This window comes from Podarcis tiliguerta (genome assembly GCF_965153285.1).
Source record: "Podarcis tiliguerta genome assembly, chromosome: 10".
In the NCBI taxonomy this organism is placed as follows: domain Eukaryota; kingdom Metazoa; phylum Chordata; class Lepidosauria; order Squamata; family Lacertidae; genus Podarcis; species Podarcis tiliguerta.
The window spans coordinates 15188977-15209157 of NC_139543.1; the positions used below are offsets into that span (position 1 = coordinate 15188977).

General features: G+C 40.1%; 2 protein-coding genes across 4 annotated transcripts in view; both read left to right on the top strand.

Moving 5' to 3' along the window:
* TRABD (TraB domain containing) overlaps positions 1-4272 on the top strand; it is a 37374-nt gene extending 33102 nt beyond the window's left edge. For both annotated transcript variants that reach the window (XM_083400000.1, XM_083400001.1), the window contains exon 10: positions 1198-4272. In XM_083400000.1, coding sequence (XP_083256126.1) covers positions 1198-1375 — 178 coding nt within the window. In that variant the 3' untranslated portion in view covers positions 1376-4272. The remainder of the gene's footprint in view (positions 1-1197) is intronic.
* A 2689-nt stretch (positions 4273-6961) lies between these two features.
* SELENOO (selenoprotein O) lies at positions 6962-20131 on the top strand. 2 transcript variants are annotated; one of them, XR_014502102.1, is made up of 10 exons: positions 6962-7580; positions 10431-10634; positions 11293-11473; positions 11827-11957; positions 12667-12947; positions 13136-13286; positions 17177-17362; positions 17794-17950; positions 18244-19109; positions 19173-20131. XR_014502102.1 is itself a non-coding variant. In XM_083399706.1 (9 exons), the coding sequence occupies exons 1-9, from the start codon at positions 7036-7038 to the stop codon at positions 18430-18432; spliced, it is 2025 nt and encodes a 674-aa protein (XP_083255832.1). In that variant the 5' UTR covers positions 6962-7035; the 3' UTR covers positions 18433-20131. The 2 variants fall into 2 exon arrangements, 1 of the variants encoding a protein (XP_083255832.1); XM_083399706.1 differs by having other exon boundaries at positions 18244-20131.
* Positions 20132-20181: the final 50 nt, after the last annotated feature.

Here is a 20181-nt window from a genome sequence, read left to right on the forward strand (position 1 = left end):
AGCACTCCCTCTGCGCTTCGGAGGCTTCACGTTGCTATCACTGAAGACAAGGAGCCTGCATTCGATCCATAGGACGCACACACATTTCCCCTTAATTTTTGGAGGGGAAAAAGTGCGTCCTATAGAGCGAAAAATACGGTACATGTGAACGAGGCCATTTTGGCGTCAAATAAAGACTTCCACTTCCGTTTTTTCCTTAAATGCAGCTTGTCATATTATCGGAACCAGTAAACTGTCGCTTAACATTAGCCATGCTTGGTTTGAAACAAACCGACTTCAAGTCATGGATTATATTATAAGAGCATAATAAGATCAGCCAAAACAGTTGCCTGGCCCAGCACCCTGTCTGTCTTTCACTGTGGCCAACCAGGTGCCTCTAGGAAGCTTGCAATCTGAATATAAATGCAATAGCATACTCTTGCTCCTATTAACAAGTTGGGAATTAAGAGTTTGAATGGAAAGCTAAACTGTGGTTAATGGAAAGCAGAACTGAAAGCCTTCGAACCCGGTGTGTGTCAGCTGCCACACCTGAGAATGATGGGGGGGAATGCAGAGCCTGAAATTATCTGCAGCCTCATTCTCATCGTGATAAATACAGTTTTGACATGGCATGTGAATGTAGCCAATAAATGCCCATTTAGATGAAGGTAGCTGTGCAAGAAAAACCCATCTGTGATTTCCTCTCCAAGATGCATGAATCAATTAATTTTACGGAATCGTTTTTATATATTGCAAGAGTCATTGTAAAATGAAAAGAATTTCAAAAATCAAATCCATAATAGTATAAATAAATCGTAAGATGTATGTAACAAATGCTGCTGATGTGGAATGTTAGCTCATGGCCTGATCCATGAAAGATTATTTTCATTTAAAGCAATTGATAATGTTTGAACTGTATCGTGTATGCTGCTACCCAAAAGATAAGTGGTCAGAATAGGGCAAAATGGCCCTGTTCTGGTGGTGGTGGTTGTGTGTGTGAGTGTGTGTGTGTGTGTGTGTGTGTGTATGCTCATTAGCTATTACATTGGCACAATTAAACAATACACACATATTGCTGCATGATGCATACTGGATTCCCACCCAAGTAATAAAGGTAACGGCAGACATTTTAGTGTTATAGGCAAGCAGTGTTAAGTATTAAGTATTTGAACATAAGTGAAATGGTAAGTCTCTCCTCCCCCCTTCTCCTTTTTCCAGTGTGCCGCCTCCATCAACCTCAAGTAAAATCCTCAAGTTTGCTCTAAAGGCCACAGTATTTGGACTAGTGGGCTACGGCTGCTATAGGATGGGGCAAAGGACAGTTCGGTTTATTCTCTCCATGCCCGTTGCACAGAACTATCTTCAGAAACTGGCAGATGTCAAGCCTCAGCACTGAATTGGAAGAAGATTCTGCAAGTAGCTGGGGCGAGATCTAACATACGTAAAACTAGGTTGGAAAGGAGTGACTTGTCAAATTTAACCAAATTCTGTCCAGAGGTCTCATTTGATGCTGAGCTGGAGCATAACCAGTGGATCAGTACTAAACGCCACACCAGCTGCGACCTAAGCATTTGCCCACAAACCTGGTGAAATGGGCAGCATAAAATGACATGCCAGTATAGAGTACCTAAAGTATGTACACATATATATCATACTATGATGTGTATATAGTGCATTTATAAAGATGGTGATATAATGGATCAACAACATAGAATCTAATATCCTTGGACACAATTCACTGGAAACTTCCGTTATGCAAGCACCTTTGGAACGAATGAGACTGTACAAAGATGCAGCTGTCCATTTAACTGAAGCTGGCACTGCAGAACTTGCTGGTGCATTGTGTCCCGCGATCTGTTTTCTCCTCCAGAGGAACAGAACAAACCATAGGCTAGTTGTGTTCCTATTAGAAAGCACAGTGGCCCATTAAGTATGTGTGCGTTCGGTACAGGTAAATAAATCCCAGGCTATCCTTCCTGGTGCCAAGCACCTATAAGATGACTTAGAAGGACCTCTTCTTACTGGAAAACTTTTATACTTTAGTGGCTTTTTTAAAAAGAAGACAAACTGCTAAAAGCTTTTGAAATATCAGAAACGTGCTGGCTGCTATTGATGAAACCTCTACATATCTTTTACAAGCCTTACTTTTTTTAAAAGAAAAAGTTGCCTTCAGCATTGTATCCCGCCAAAATGGATCACTTTAAAACCCCAACTCTTTTTATTAATGGAAAGCTCACAAGTTCCATTCAAGACTCCTTATGTTTGGTTAGCCCAACCTGACACCCTCAAGATGTCTTTAAATTCAGAATCATCTGGGGAAAGTTGGGGAAGGACATGCAAAATCGTGCTTTGTCGTTTGGGGGCTTTCCCGAGGTTTTCTCTGCCTCAAATGAAAGATTGCAATATGTCTGCTTTTCTCTCTCTCCTTAAGTTGTTGTTGGGTAACTTCCTATGTTTACAGGACACACAGTTCCTCCTAGGTTAGATTAATGTCACTGATAATTAGTAAACCAAATCCTTGTCAGGATAAATTTCAGTACTGCAAAATTATTGGGACTCTTATCCCTCCTACTAATGCCGTTTCACTTCTCCTTTTGGGGGAAAACAAATCTGGAACTGTTGTGTATGTCGTATTTACCTTTCCTCGGATGCCATGTAAGCTATTTATCACAATTCCAGTGGAATGTAATAAAATGCTGATTTAAAAGAAAAAATCAGTGGAATGTTGTTTTAACAGATTTCAATCAGTATTTTTTGAAACTGCCTAGGTTTTGTTTGTGTAGCTTTTATGGGTCCTTTTCAACAATTCTACTTTTTTAACATGCACATTTTTTTAAAGAAACATTTTGTCATGTACGTTTTGTAGACATTTATATGCCCTTAAGATTGCCTTGGAGTGCATATTGCTTGTTGCCATCTCAACAGAATATTAATCGTAAAAATGCGGTTGTTAATCTATCCCGTGGAAAGCCTTTTGCCTTTTATGCAATTGTCCATTGGCTGGAGTAAAGACAATTTCTGACTTTAGTCTTCCCTGCTCCCTCTTCTTTAGAGAAGGTGGCATTTGAGGAGCAGAAACTAAACGCTGACATAGTCCACAACCTGACTGCATATTTAGCAAAGCAAACCTTTCCAGATTAATACCATTACAGCCTGTCTTTCAAAATGCTCTTTTGCAAGTTTCCATTCACTGGACATAATGCAGCACAGATAACGGCACTTAGGTCCAGTTGTGGTGAAGGGGAGATAAACAGGAAATATGCACAATTAGCTGGGCAATGATTGTGCCTGGGTTTAGTTCTTGGTTCTTACCAAAAGGAGGCTATAGTCTTCTTCTTTGGTATTTTTGCTGATGATAAGATGCTGGTGGGGAATTCTACATCTTTTGATGGGACTTATGATGGATTCCAAAGTTTTATTTAACTAAATTCAAGTGATAGATTTACAGGGCCTAACAGATTGTATTCCCCAACATCAATGAAAACAAATATCCCTAAATGAAATTTGATGCTGCTTTTTCTGTCTTTGCATCATGTATTGCAATTATATCTTGCAAAAAAATAAAAATGGTGGTGCTTGCCTGTTAATAGCACTTGAGACAACTTGCTCTGGAACCGCAACAGTTAAGTATATTGATAAATGAATTGGTTTGAGTTGGGATACTCTTCCACACACCCTCCATAGGCTCTTGAATACCTTATACGGAAGAAAATGGAAATTCGTTAAATGGTGGGAGAAAGGTTGATTTTTACAGGTACAGCTCAACACAAAATGCAAGAGAGAAAGGTTTGTGTCATTGGTCTTTGCCACTTATACTGCTTTCCTGACAACTGTTTGGGAGAAAAAGGAGTGAGCTGGAAAGTACCATGTTATAAGCAACGTTTCAACAATTGGAATGATTATTTTTATTTTGATGGTTTCTCCTTTACCTTTTAAAAGGTTTCCAATGATTTTTTTGTTTGTTAGTTATCATACCTCTTGGGAATATGTTAGATAATCAGCTGAATGAGCTATTAAATTACCTTTTACATCTTACCAAATATGTTGGATCTCATTATTGTGTTCCTCCAGTCCCATTTTGTAGGTTAACTGTATTATGCTTACTTTAAAGTATTCATACTCAGGTAAATTTCACACAAAAAAAGATGAATGGCAAGAGTCGGCCTTAAGCTTGAATGGACTAATGTTAAATGATGGACTTGAGGCATGCTGTATTCTATGTATTTCCATATGCCAAAAAGAGAGAAATAGAATAAAAGGTCTACCCAACAGCTAACATTTCATATTTACCAATTCAGTGTGTGTGTGTGTGTGTGTGTGTGTGTGCTTTCAAGAGTGTATGATAAGAGAATATGCTATTCCATGTCCCAAAGACTTCTGCACATTGCAGTTGAATGGGGCTACCAGTATTTGATATATATTGAATGCCTCTTAGTGCTTGACCTAACTGAAATTGCCTGATTTAAATATGCCCCATGGATGCTGAATAAAGATGATTCGTAGAATTTTTTTACTTCCTGAAAAATGCAAAACCAACTTGTAATAAAAAGTGAATTATCAAGTCCCTTGTTTTTTACTGTGGTGATACAGCATATTCTATAAGCCTATTTCAAACATAGCTATAGTGTAATGCAGGGGTTGTCAACTTTTTTGGGCTAGTGTGCACATTTTGAATTTTGAGAGTGCTGAGCGTGCCCATCACAAAATAGTTGCGCTGTGGGGTGTGGTATAACAAAAGTTAGAGAGGCACCTGCCTACAGCAACCTTACACTTTACCATGAGAAGTCAGTGATGTGCTGCTGCTAAAGATCACAATATTTATTTTACAGACACCGAGATGCTGTTGCCGTCCAATAGCAAAAGGGGGCATTCATCATGTATGAAGTGGCCACATCATACTCATTTCACAGAAATTGCACAGAAGGATCTTGGACTTTGCACCGTAATTCTCTTTCTAGGAAGGCTAGGAAGGTGATTTTAAAAAATGAAAATTTGGAGTCTGGGACACCTGCCGAGGGACACCAGTGAGAGACTTTGTAGATAACGGGTAACCAACTCCTAGGTTAATGCTATCAGACTAGAGGAAAGCAAACCCTTCACTTTCTTAGGATTAGCCTTAACCAGTATGGCATCCCAGGCAAAAGACTGAAAATGTTGTTCTTCTGCATTGGCACCTGAAGTTTTACAGGCTTATCAACATTGTTCCCAAGTAAATGTGGGAACTGGTTTTGTTTAGAGACATCCAGTTATTGACATAGCTGCCCATCTTCTTTTATACAAGTTGGGTTTAGGCCAGGCATAGGCAAACTTGGCCCTCCAGATGTTTTGGGACTACAACTCCCATCATTCCTAGCTAACAGGACCAGTGGTCAGGGATGATGGGAGTTGTAGTCCCAAAACATCTGGAGGGCCGTTTGCCTATGCCTGGTTTAGGTCCATCTATAGCTTACTAGCCCTGCATGACTTGCAGATCAAAACGGAATCCATTGAAAAAAGCACTGCATCATTTCCATCATGATCACAGTAAGTCCCTCCTAATCATAACTTTTGGGAGGCAAGACTTACACTGATTTCAGGCAACTACAGTACTGTAAACAAATATATATTTGCATATTTGAAGTCTGTTCTTGTGTTGAAATTGGTGTGAGATTCACTTGAGGAAACATGGGCTTCTGCAGACATTCCCTCCATCATTCATGACATGACAGCTGCCCAACCCAAATTCTGGTTTTATAAAAATGGAGGGTCTTATTGTAGCTGTGACCAGGCTGGTGTCCTCCTAATCTACCAAAGTATCACCAAATCTAGTTAAGATTTCCTATTTTATTTCGGGTCCTGCCTCATGTGAAAGAGAAGTAAATCCCATTCAGTTCAAAGGGGTTTACTACCAAGTAAGTGGGAGCCCAACTGCAGCATTAGGTATTTTGGTGGTTTTTAAGCATTAAAACAAAAGGTATGAAAAGGCAATGCTACTGAAAGGTGTATTCTGTGCCATGTTTTTTACTGGGGGTGGGGTGGGGTTGAAAATCATAAACTGCACTCTCCCACATTTAAGCTGCTGGAACGTGTGCAGAGGGGGGCAACAAAGGTGATCGAGGGTCTGGAAACCAAGCCTTATGAAAAACAGTTGAAGGAACTGGGTATGTTTAGCCTGGAAAAGAGGAGATATGACAGCCATCTTCAAATATCTCCAGGGCTGTCCCATGGAAGAGGGGAACAAGCTTGTTTTCTCCTGCTCTGGAGGGTAGGACTCCAGCCAATGGCTTCTAGTTACAAGAAAGGAGATTCAGACTAAACATCAGGAAGAAGTTTCTGACGGTAAGAACGCATCTTCGACAGTGGAATGGGAGGTTGTGGACTCTCCTTCCTCGGAGGTTTTGAAGCAGAAGTTGGATGGCCATCTGTCATGGATGTCTGTAGTTGACCTCCTTTGTAATGTTTTATTTTGAAATCTTTTAAGGTAATATTTTAGTTTTCTGTTATGTTGCTTTGACTGTATACTCTATATTTGACTTTATTCAGATTGTTTTATTGATTTAATATGCTGTAAACCGCTTTGAGATTTTTATTAAAAAATATAAAGTATAGAAATTAAAATAAATAAATAAATAAATGCTTCAGCTGAGATTTCTGCATTGCAGAGGTTTGGACTAGATGACCCTAGGGGTCCCTCCCAATTCCATGAAATTAAAATATACAGGGACTGGCAGACCTATCATAAGCCACACGATATTATGGATCGATATTAGCAGAGTGATTCCCGCCCCCCCCCCCCATTAGAAATACTTCTGTTCAAATAACGGTTCCCACGGTGCTGAGGCAGCTGCGCCTGCGCAACGGCGTCACTCCCAAGCGGTGGCGAAAGGCGGTTAATATCTCTCCCCCTCGTCCCATTGGCCAGTTCCTTGGAGCCCCGTCTCTGATTGGTGGAAATCAGGAGGCTCACGCCCAGGGGCGAGCTGGGATAGGCTAGAGAGAGGGTGGGCGGGACTCGGAAGGCGGTTATGGACGGGACCGACGTGGCGAACGGTGGCCGAGAAGGCCGGAGAAAAGCGAATGGCAACGGCGCTGCTGCGTAGTAACAGTCGGCGCCTCAGCCGTTTGTTGCCGGTGCCTGTTTCTCGCCCTTTCGGCAGCATGGAGGCCGCTGCTGCTGCTGCTTCTCCCTCAGGCCCGGCCGCCGAGGCTGGTCTGTGGCTGGGGGCGCTTCGCTTCGACAACCGGGCGCTGCGGGCCCTGCCTCTGGACCCGAGCGAGGAGAACGTGCCGCGGCCCGTGTCGGGCGCCTGCTTCTCGCGGGTGCGGCCTACCCCGGTGCGCGGCCCTCGCCTGGTAGCCGCGTCCGCGCCGGCGCTGGAGCTGCTGGGCCTGAGGGAGCCTCGCGCGGCCGACGAGGAAGCCGAGGCGGCGCTCTACTTCAGCGGGAACCGGCTGCCCCCCGGCGCGGAGCCCGCCGCCCACTGCTACTGCGGCCACCAGTTCGGCAGCTTCGCTGGGCAGCTGGGCGACGGCGCGGCCGTCTACCTGGGCGAGGTGCTGAACCTGCGCGGCGAGCGCTGGGAAATCCAGCTCAAGGGAGCCGGCCTCACCCCTTTCTCCCGGTAAACCGCGAAGGCGCACGCCCAGCGACACACGCGTTGTTTTCGGGAGAGGGGAGTGGCAGAGGCTCCCTTTTCTTAATCCAGGAAGGGCCGGATTTACGTAAACGCTAAACAAGCTATAGTTTAGGGCCCCCGCTCTCTTGCCCCCCCCCCCAATTTAAAAGTATTTCACTATTAATATACTTCTTCAAAATTGTATTTCAGTTCAACAATAACTTTGATAAAATACATACAGTGGTACCTCGGGTTACATACGCTTCAGGTTACAGACTCCTCTAACCCAGAAATCGTGCTTCAGGTTAAGAACTTTGCTTCAGGATGAGAACAGAAATTGCATGATGGTGGCGCGGCAGCAGCAGGAGGCCCCATTAGCTAAAGTGGTCCTTCAGGTTAAGAACAGACCTCCGGAACAAATTAAGTCCTTAATCCGCGGTACCACTGTATATGGTTATATGCAAATGGCTTTAGATACCTGGTAAAGGTAAAGGGACCCCTGACCATTAGGTCCAGTTGTGACCGACTCTGGGGTTGCGGCGCTCATCTCGCTTTATTGGCCGAGGGAGCCGGCGTACAGCTTTCGAGTTATGTGGCCAGCATGACTAAGCCACTTCTGAACTGTGCTTTTGAACTGCTAGGTTGGCAGGAGCAGGGACCGAGCAACAGGAGGTCACCCCGTCGCGGGGATTTGAACTGCCAACCTTCTGATCAGCGAGTCCTAGGCTCTGTGGTTTAACCCACAGTGTCACCCGCATCCCTTTAGATACCTGTTAGGTTATAGCATATATTCAACACAAAAAACCAGCGATAAATTGTTGTTGACAAAGGATAGTTGGACATATAAAGGGCCCCAGTACCTTCAGTAGCCAACCTAGCAGTTCGAAAGCATGTTAAAGTGCAAGTAGACAAATAGGTACCGCTCTGGCAGGAAGGTAAACAGCGTTTCCGTGTGCTGCTCTTGTTCGCCAGAAGCGGCTTAGTCATGCTGGCCACATGACCCGGAAGCTGTACGCTGGCTCCCTCGGCCAATAAAGCGAGATAGAATCATAGAACTGTAGAGTTGGAAGGGACCCTGAGGATCATCTAGTCCAACCCCCTGCAATGCAGGAATATGCAGCTGGTCCATACAGGGATCAAACCTGCAACCTTGGTGTTATCAGCACCATGGTCTAACCAACTGAGCTATCCAGGATGAGCGCCGCAACCCCAGAGTCGGTCACGACTGGACCTAATGGTCAGGGTCCCTTTACCTTTACCCTTAGTAGCTTAGGGCCTCATCAAACCTAAATCCGGCCCTAAGAAGGCCATAGCGCACCATACAGTCTGCAGGTCTTTGTATTGGGCCGTGTGATTAAAAAATACAAAAAACCCAGTTTGGTTTAGTCAGGCTTACTCTTGAGTCAATGTGTATTGGGTCGGTCCTGTTAATGTTCTTGGACATGGGTGGAGGTGGGGGCAGCCCCCCCCCCCAATCAAGTAAATAAATAGAAATATTCTAGTTGGAATTGTCCAGGCTGCTCATGGAAGCCAGAGATTACAGTGCTGGTTCCAGAATTTTGTGCAACTAAGATAAAATGATAAATAAATAAAACTACTCAAAAGTAAAAAATGTAGAAAGGTTTTTTTCTGAGCACTTGGGGTCAAAAGAAAGTAATTTAAAAGAAACTTCTTGTCAAGAAATTTCATTCCAGATCTGCTTGACAAAGCCAGACGGGATGATGGCAGGTGGGTGCCCTGCCCCACCTAACATAAATGCTGGCTACCTGCCGCTCCTAACGTAAATCCTGCCTATGCCCATGTCACTGGCTCATGCAGCCTTTCATTTTCTCCCTTCCTTGACAACTTGAATCAAGGTACAGATTCATATCTCATCTTTATTAAAATCACACAATTGTCGGAGTAGGAAGAGACCCCGAGGATCATCTAGTCCACCCCCCTGCAATGCAGGAATCTTTTGCACAACGTGACCTTGAGATTAAGATTCTCATGCTCTACTAACTGAGCTGTTAGTTAGCTATTGTCAAGGATGCATAGCATACCATGAATAACAAAGTATGAGCAGAATTCATGCCTCATCCCCAGTTGCTAAAGGCTGGGTCATGTATATCCACTTGGTGCTGCATCATTTAGTGGCCTGCAGAAGAACATATGAAAAGTTTCCCCTAAACAAAGTACAGTTAGTCCGCAACATACACACATTTAACTTGTACCCATTCAGCTTTATGGGCATTGGAAAAAAAATGTTTAAAAAAGTGGGACAGAGTTTTGCGTGGGAAGACTGGCAATCTCTCATGCCATTGCACCCAATGTGTTTTGGCTATACATTCTGTGATTTTGGCTTTAGGTGTGATCCCCTGAGGACTTACTTGAGCTGTCATAAAACACCTATATTGAGATGATAACATATTTATTATGTGCAGACACACTAAGGCAGGGTTTCCCAAACTTGGATCTCCAACTGTTTGGGGACTACAATTCCCTTCATCCCTGACCACTGGTTAGGGATGATGGGAGTTGTAGTCCAAAAACAGCTGGAGACCAGGTTTGGGAAACTCTGCACTAAGGCTATAATCTTATACACACTTCACTGAGAATAAGTAATTGGGACTTTTGAGTAGACATGTCTAGAATTGAGCTATAAAGTGAGCAGAAGTAGTTTATGCCCTGCTTCATTTTTTACTACAGAGCAAGTATACTTCTTTGTTCTGAAATAAAATGCTGTTTAAAGGCCTATGGTAATTCTTGATACTGAATGAATTTGACCATTCTCATCTGTAAATTATGCTTTCAAAATATTTTTAAATATTTTTTTTAAAAAAAACTTATTCTAGTATCTTATTAATTTAATTTCAGACAAGCAGATGGTCGTAAAGTTCTGCGATCAAGCATAAGAGAATTCCTGTGCAGCGAAGCAATGTTTCACTTAGGAATACCTACAACCAGAGCTGGAACATGCGTAACATCTGATTCAGAAGTTATTCGGGACATTTTTTACGATGGGAATCCAAAAAAAGAAAGGTGCACAATTGTCCTGAGAATAGCACCCACGTTTATTAGGTAAGTATCCTGCTTTGGGTTTTATATTAAAACAGGTATTATATACAGTTTGGATGTGTTCTAGATAAACTGTCTGTAATATAGACATTTCAGGTACCTGTGACTTTTGCCTACTAAAATTGTAAATATTGATTGCTGATATTTGGTTCTGAAGACTAAAATATTGGTCTTAAACAAGTGATTAGGCACCCAATACTGAGTTGCAATTGCAGCCCTAGTTATTATGTAAAAAAAAAATTAAGAAGTACTTCTCCAAATGCTTGTTTGGGGTAGAGGTGAGCTTCATATCTCATAAAATTGTAGAAATAAATTGGAAGGGATCCCAAGTCTAGCCCAGCCCCCTGCAATGGCAATTCCATCATTGAAACACAATTCAGTCACTTGTCTCTAATAGCCAAGAAAGCTATGAGGTTTCAAAATACTTATAAAGCACATCTTTCAGAATTGGGGCTTACTAATTAAATATTCTGTTTCTCTAGTAAAACTATACCATCGCATTTCCTGTTGCTGCAGTACATGGAACTAAATGGCAATATTTTTTACTTTTTGTTATTTTAAAATATATATAAACAAACTATACTGGGGGGGGGGGTACCCTCAATGAAATATATTTATATCCTGGTGATATAGCTCAATAATTGACAATCCTTTTATTTAGGTTTGGATCATTTGAAATTTTTAAAGCTACTGATGAATATACAGGACGTAAAGGCCCCAGTGTTGATAGAAATGATATTCGAATACAAATACTTGATTATGTAATCAGCACTTTCTACCCAGAGATTCTACAAGCACACTCAGACAATAATGTCCAGAGGAATGCTGCTTTCTTTCGGGAGGTAATAATTAATTCTTACTATTTTTATAAAAAATATGTTTGCATTCCACTCCTTGGAATGCTAATCTTTTCCGAATTATATGGTCTGCAGTGGGCTGATTTTTCACCCTTTGATACTCATTGACATCCTGTTAACATAGACAAGACAATTTTCATTCACACAGGGTTGGCAAATATTAGTCTTTTATTCTCCATAGGAATTCTTAAGGATCTGTGGATAATGGCATACATGGATGGAAAATGTTCAACACACATTTGCAACTGCCTATTTTTTAAATGTTACTCTATGCAGTGTGTATGCAAGCATAAAGTTCATAGATGAAAAGTGACTGAAAATCAGATTGTATTTTTAAGGTAACAAGGCGGACAGCAAGGATGGTTGCCGAATGGCAGTGTGTTGGATTTTGTCATGGTGTGCTCAATACGGATAATATGAGTATTGTTGGACTTACAATTGACTATGGACCCTTTGGATTTATGGACAGGTCAGTGTATCTCAGTAACTTCAAAACATAGATTTGTTATATTGACTGGATCAAATGGCACCAGGATCTCTTTTTATTGCTTTAATTTTTGAAAAATTATTTCTAGTGAACTCTGGAAGAAATTTAAATGTATGATAATATGTTTTCAGATGAACTGGCAAAACCCTTGTACTCACTCATACTTGTTAGTGTTAATGGAATTAATCCAGGATAATTTTGCTGTATATTGCAGCAACAGTGTGATAACCCTTGTTAGATCTATAGCTGTTGAAGGTTTATATTGGCTACCTTGTAGTTTATCCCTGTTCAGCAATTCACTAAGTAACTTGAGTAAGATTAAACTAGGGAAGAGGGACGCAAAGTATTTGTTTGACATGGTGATACACAATAATTCTTAAAGATGTAGAGTTATATCCAATTGGTGTGCACTGACAGAAGGCTGTTTGATTTAGCAGAGCTTCCCACCAGCAAAATGGGGATTGAGGCTCTTTTCAGCAATTGCCTGTCCCCCTGAGGCTTCCCACAACCCCCTCTCTCCCCCCAAAAAACTGCTCTAGCGGGCTGAGGGGGAACCCTTTGGGAAATGCTGTGGGAGACTACAAGGGGAAGAGGAAACAGTCTGCATTGTATTTGTACATTATCTAGTTACTACAATATTGCTATTCATTCATATAAACTAAATATTAAACCAAATACTACTGTTTTGCAGATACGATCCTGAACATATTTGCAATGGTTCTGATAACGCAGGGCGCTATGCTTATAATAAGCAACCAGAGATTTGTAAGTGGAACCTAGGCAAGCTTGCTGAAGCCTTAGTCCCAGAGCTTCCATTGGAAATCAGTATACCCATCCTGGAAGAAGAATATGAAGCAGAATTTGAGAGGCATTATTTGCAAACAATGAGAAAAAAGCTAGGATTAATTCAGCTCCAGTTGGATGATGATAATAAATTGGTTTCTGATTTATTGGAAACTATGCGGGTCACAGGTTAGTGTGCATTGTATATTAATATTTAAAATAACAAATTATAATTCATGTGATGTTCCGCATAAAATAATTCAAATCATCTACATTAATACTCTGAAATTAAAGACATAATGCCAATACATGATAAAACAGTTTGAACTGAATTATATAAACAGCTGAATAAAATTCCCATTAAATCTGTTTCGTAGGTGCAGATTTTACAAATACTTTCCGCTTGCTGAGCTCTTTCCCAGCAGATTCTGATCCTTTAAAACTGGAAGAGTTCTTAGATAAGATTTCAAAGCAGTGTGCATCCTTAGAAGAACTGAAAGTTGCATACAAGCCTCAAATGGACCCCAGGTATACTGAGCTGTGATATTGTGCAAAGTTCCTGTGTGTTTTAGGATTAGAGGAAATAATAGATTGGCAGGTTATATGTTTGACAGATTGCATGTGGACAGTAACATATTTATTTTTTATTTTCTGCAAGTTTCTAGTTCCAGATTAATGTGCTAGTTCTAATCTGGAAAACTGGAGATTTGTATTTTAACTTCTGGATACATTTCTTAGTTAAGTGACAGACATGCTTTTAATATGTTTTGGGTATGTTTAGTTCTATGCCATAGTGTACTTCATTCTAAAAACTAAAAAACAACAGGATGAAAGAATGCTTTTGAGAATCAGACTGCAGCCAATTAAATGCTGGAAATTGATTGTATTTGTTGGGTATCATCCTATTATATTACATTTGAGATCTAGGAATACAGCACTGATGTGTAGCTGCAATATTTGGATCTAAAATGGCCACTAATTTAGCTTTTGTCATGTTCCTGTTTTCTTTTTCTTTTTTAATGAATATTTCCATAACATTAAATAATATTTTAAAATACAGCAATACAATACCAAGCACTCATGTAGTTCTTTTCAATCTGTTGCATATTTCATTGTTCATTTTCCTGTTTTCAGACACAGGCAACTTTTTACATTTTGAGTTTAAGAGAAATGGTTTCTCTTTCCCTGTTCTCATTATGGTTTTTGCTCATGGTTCTTCGGTCAAGAACTAACATAAATAATGGGTGCTTTAGTAATATGCACATATGGAAGTTTATGTGGCATGCAAAACATTCCATGTAGAATTAGATTTTTAAAAACTTACTTTACAAACAGAATATAGGAACCTATCAATAGTTTTAAAGTGTTCAGTACACACAATCTGCCTGAACAAAGCTGTTCGTGATATTGTTACTATGAAACAATTTAGCAGTAGCAAGTTTGTGCTAGGAGACAGATCTATTGAAACAAAATCTCTGAAGTCCATGTTGTTTGTACCATGGGATGTGTTCACTCCCCATTATAGTGCACTCACAATGTTTCTAGGCTGGGTTTTCAATGTTCATCGAACATTACCCAAATTGCACAAGAATCCTATACTTTGTTATAAAATACTGTTGTTTGATGCATGATTTCCCAAGCCAGCTTCACACCAGTTGGAGAGTTGAAGCGTTTCCTAATTCTTATACAGGCAAGGTATTTCACTGTTTTCTACGAACGATATCATGACACTGGTATTATGAGGAGTTCCAGTAGTGCAGGGGTGCCCAAACTTTTTTCAAAGAGGGCCAGATTTGATGAAGTGAATATGCGTGAGGGCCAACCAAAATTGTTGAGCTTTTTTTAGGATTTAGGATTTCCCCCCAGGACATATAGTGCCACGGGGGCCAGATTAAATCGACCAGCGAGCCATATTGGGCCCCTGAGACAGACTTTGGAGATGCCTGCAGTAGTACATGGTGATTTACTGATTACATAGTGGAGGGCAATTCTGGTGTTGTCATCTTCATGCATTTCCATGAGTTTCTCTGATTCTTTTTCCAAATAGGCTGACTCAACATAGAGAAGCCACCAGTTCCTAAACAATTAAGTCAAAGTTGTAATCTGACAAAACCTGCTTTATTAGCTGCATTTTTAAATGTATTTATATTTTGCCAGTAATGAGAGAGATGTTTTTCAACACTCTTCAGAAAAGTGAAGAATTTTTCGTGGTTTTTTTTCATTCATTATATTTGTATACCGCTTTTCTATCTCTCCCCCCCCCCCCAATGGTGCTCAAAGCAGCTTCCAACAAAGAAACAGGGATGCATTTCAAACAAACACTGCAAATACAATTTCATAAAAACATGGCAACAATTTCATCAGAATATAGCAAAACGAAAACATAATAACATACAAAAATAACACATTTCAGTACTATATATATATAAAATACAAGATTATATAAACAACATAACAGCAGCATCCAGTAGCAAAAATAACAAGGGAGTTTCACAGTTTCACCATAGTCCTAAAAACCCCCTCACATGATGTTGCTCTCCTGCAGCAGCTCTCCTCCTCCTTCCAAGGCCAAAGGGTAGGGTAGCTGGAAACAGCCTTCCCATGAAGCACTCCAAAGGCACTCTGCACATGTTGTTGTTCAGTCTGATATTTATGCATCTAGCAAGTCTCCCAAGGTTGCTACTGCTTCATTGTTGCTTCTGAGTTGCATTGTATTGGTGCCTGTTCACCATTAATTAAGGTTACGTTGGTGCCAAGTAGAAATAAGGGACAATCAACATTTCAAATTGGTGTGTCTAGAGTTGGGCTTTGTGTCCTGAATTCTGTTCATTTTTACTAGGACAATGGTGTGTTGCATCACTGAGTTCCACCTGTTAGCCAGTTAAGAATGTTACTGTCCTTTTAACTGCAGACAATGATCTGAATGTCAAGGCATTGTTTGCCATTGTGTCACAGAACCCGATGCTATCGTTGTTCGTTCTTTTTGCGAAGCCTTGTTTTGACAAAGACATTTAATGGTTATTGCCTTAAAATCTTAGTACGCAGAAGTGAGTTCAGAACAACTAACATGACTAAAAGCTTGTTTCCATTTGTCCTGCGGAGTAGCTGGAGTGAAATCGGAGACTCTTGCTGTAGGTCCCACCTTCTCATAGTTAGTGGTGGTGATGCCAATGATACTAGCTGTTTTGCCAACAGCATTTCAACCATATTTGACTGCCAGGATCCAATTTACACTGAGACTTCTTGACAAGAAAATTACCCTTTCTGATGTCCTCTTTAATTTCATCCAGTACCTGGCAAATGTCACAGGTGTATGGTTCTCCAGCATGCATAAGTAATATGATAAAATAATAAGTAATAATAAATGATGCATAAGTAATATGATAAAAAGAGGGGTGACATTGCTTGGAAAGAACTGAGACATTAAGCCCCTCCTTGTGTTTGTTCATATATGCCCACTAAAATTAAAAAGATATTGTCCATTATGAAAGAATATATTGTCTGGATTGCTAGCTAGATATGAGATTAAACTGTTCACATCACCACATGCAACTATATTAGCCTTTAATCTGTGTGGTTTTTTTTAAAAAAATTAAAATTCAGTAAAATGACTACATACAAATTCAATGCAGCAGACAATACAGCACAAAGCAATACATAGTGAAACTTTTAGTCTTTAATTGTCAAGTTAAATGAAGTTCCATAACTAGAACATTACTGTCAGCATATTTTGGAATGTGTACTTGTTCACCCTCACACCTCCGGCATACCATTTGCCTAATACCACCTGTTTTGCAGAACTAATACCCAACGTATCACCTGGTTCCTTACAAGCATCAATATCCCTGAAGACTTGAGTGTGTTGACCCAATACCTTTCACAGGGTTATTGTCATACATAGTTCACCCAGCCAAGCTGTCAATAAGTCTTGGCATTTGAGAGCAGCTCACTTATTATTAAATTTGCACTACAGTGAGAACCAAATAAACTAGCCATCAAAAATAGCATTGAGCTGAAAGTGAAAGGATAATATTTGGGGGAGTTCATGTTTTAAAGAACATTTTCTATTGCTTTCTACTACTAAGCTTTCAATTGATTTCCAGCATTGATCTCTTTGTTGACTGCTTTACTGTTTCATTTTTAGTGGAAACATGCTGCCCTTGTGCATGTTTAGCGATTTCAGGCTGTAAAGACAGAAATATACCCTGGCATTCAGCAGAGTTGCACAGCTGAAATGTATGACAAAACATGTCTGCTAACTTTTTTTTCAAAATTCCCCTTAGAAGTCAAATATTTTGCCTGTACCCTTATAATTCATAATTTAAGGAATTGTATGTTTTTTAAGCATAACTTAACACACAACTCACAGTAACTGATTTCTAATAGTATTCCATTTCCCCCCTTCCCCTTTTTTCTAGACAGCTTTCAATGATGCTGATGTTAGCCCAGTCTAACCCACAACTTTTTGCCTTAATTGGGACAAAATCTAACATAAATAAAGAACTGGAACGCATAGAGCAATTCTCTAAGCTACAGCAGTTAACAGCATCTGAACTGGTTAGTAGAAATAAAGGACACTGGAAAGATTGGCTTCAGAACTACAGGTGAGACTCATGGTTATGTACTGTGAAATGCAAATATATTTCTATTTCTATATATTTCTATATGCTATTGATACATATGTGCATAAATGTTTGTTGTAAAGCATTTGGCTATGAGTTCATGGAAGCACCCTAAGGCTTTCATATTGCAGCATTTGCTATCAGAATATATTCCAAATAAGATCTTTAAAATTGTCTTCTTGAAATTAATTGTTTGTATTGGCTGTGTAGCATACAATGCTCAAATAAGTTTTCAGGATGAACTTGCAGCATTGTGCTCTGGGTGTCCTATCAGAGTGCCTTTTTAGACCTGTCCTCTTAAATGATTCTTCGTTGTATGTTCCTGAGTCTCAGGATTGTGACAGAAGCAGTGTGTGTGTTTGTTAGTTTGTTTAAAACTCACCCATTATGCGAAGCTTTCTGTGTCCTTTCAGAGTTCGGCTGGAAAAAGAAATGGAGCAATTTGGCAATTCTGATAACTGGAGTGCTGAGCATGTGAAAATTATGAACTCAAATAACCCAAAATACATCTTGAGAAATTACATTGCTCAAAATGCTATAGAAGCAGCAGAAAATGGAGACTTCATGGAGGTAAGCAGTATTGCTAAATTAGGCATCCCCAAACTCGGCCCTCCAGATGTTTTTGGGACTACAACTCCCTTCATCCCTGGCTAACAGGACCATTGGTCAGGGATGATGGGAGTTGTAGTCCCAAAACATCTGGAGGGACGAGTTTGGGGATGCCTGAGCTAAACGTTGCAAAATAAATATTGAGAGGTGTTCACCAGATATGGAATCCCCAAACTTTGGCTTTCCCCTGGGGACAAAAATAATAAAAATACAGTTGAGGTTTGGCGGTAATAATTGTACTCCTCCTTTTCCAGGTAAGGAAAGTTTTGAGGCTCCTAGAAAAGCCATATGAAGAAGACTTGGAATGCTACAATGAGGCAACTGAGGATCCTGAAGTAGAAGAAGTTGGGGCTGCCGCTGCTGAGTGCAGTTCAGCATCCAGGAGAAGAGTTCCCTATAGCAGTAAACCTCCACTCTGGGCTTCAGAGCTCTGTGTTACATGATCTTCCTAACTGCCTTGTTTGTATTTTCCACAAAGGGATACTGATCTTCCCGAGTGGAGAGTGTAGCAAGGTGTATGTACAGAAGTGCTATTAAGTCTCCAACAGATGGGTCGGATGTCTTCACAGTCTCACTTGAGCCATATTCATTTTACAACTTGTAACCATCACAGTTGTCCACGCACACTGTTGAAAGGCAGACCAAAGTTTTATCTTTTATTCATCGCAAAGTGCAGTTATATTTTTTCCGCACTGATCTGTGAACATCCAAGTGAAATCTGTGTTTGTGAAGACAAAAATAGCAATCCAGATGCTGGAATTATTTTTGTCTGAAAATGAACTAATAGTACTTCCTGGCAATATATTTGTAACATTTTTTATTATTATGCAGGGATATCTCTCAATGGGGAGTGGGTTTAAGCTCATCATTGCTTATTCTAAGCTATGTTTCATTTAATTGCGTAGTTCATTTATTGTGAACCTTTGTGTTTAAATCAGGTTTTTACAGAAATTATTTTTGGGTCGTAGGGAAAAGACGATGGTGTATATTTTAAAAAATGGAATGAAGAAGAAAACTAGTTTCAGTGTAAATGATTTACATATAGTGGCCTGATTTCAGTTAGGGTCATAACCATACTAAAGCATATGGTTCAAGACTCTATTCTGGGTCTGTGCGTGCAGTTTGAGTTACTGGATCAGGAATAGTTAATGCAATCCCACAAAAAGAGGCTCCATGCTGACAGCACCAATTGTTGGAATAGTGGGGAAATGACTCCCCTCTGCCTCCTGTAGGTGTTCAGCATTGACAGTAGAGAGCATGAGTCAACAGGTTAATTTTTGCCAAAATGTATAATGTATAAATTGCTTTGTATTTGAACAATGCCTTCAAATGACGTATGCTTTCACTCTTGCATCTCAGATAACCTATTTATTTCCTATGTAAACAACTTTGCTACCTCATGGAAAGTCTTCCGTTCTCGCGCTTTTTGCCTTTTGTGGCAATTGAGTTATAGTTTAACTTTAGCTTATTTCAGCTTAAGCAAAACAGCTGCATGAAAACATGGCTGTTCTTCAGAGGTGTGTTAAAAGAGGTGTTGCTCCAATACATCCTGATGGCTGTGACTGTAGTCCTAAGGACTGTTCTTTATAGTCAGTATCCCTTTAAAATCAGTAGGAATGTACTGGAGTGTCAATGCACCTCTCACATATCGTGTTCTTTCTGCCTTATAATGTAAACATAGAGTAGCAGTTGGAAAATAAAAATACGTTGATGTGAGTTATTGACAAATGGCAGGAACAGGAATTTTTGCAAACAACTGCTAAACTTTTCTTGCTTTTAATTTAGAGTTCTGTGCACACGAATGAATAGGGCTATTATTAATTGGTCTTGCTGTTAGCAGATCTTAACTGTGGCTTCTGAGGGTCTTATGTAGAGTATTAAATTAAAAAACAGTGCTCAGGTCAGCTGCTGTGAATGGAATACCTATTGCCCACCATCAAAATTACTTAGTTTTATGCAGTTTTAGCAATAAAAACATGCCACATGAATGTTTTTATGATACTTTTAAGTATTGCACTCTATACCTTTTGAAGGATGTTGTGGGCATTTCCTCGTTCTGCAAATAATAGCAAAAATCTGAAATCTATTATCCTGAGCTGTGTTCATTGAAAATAAATTATTTTGACCATGCTTATATTAAAAGTTTGTACTGTGTTATTTTTAGACTAATTAAGAAATCTGAGAAATGATTT

Bases quoted from the DNA above. Each gene is read 5' to 3' on its own strand.
- SELENOO (XM_083399706.1), top strand. From the start codon at position 7,036: ATGGCAACGGCGCTGCTGCGTAGTAACAGTCGGCGCCTCAGCCGTTTG. The intron at 13,287-17,176 runs GTATACTGAGCT...CCTTTTTTCTAG, and splicing joins AAGCCTCAAATGGACCCCAG to ACAGCTTTCAATGATGCTGA. The intron at 17,951-18,243 runs GTAAGCAGTATT...CTCCTTTTCCAG, and splicing joins AAAATGGAGACTTCATGGAG to GTAAGGAAAGTTTTGAGGCT.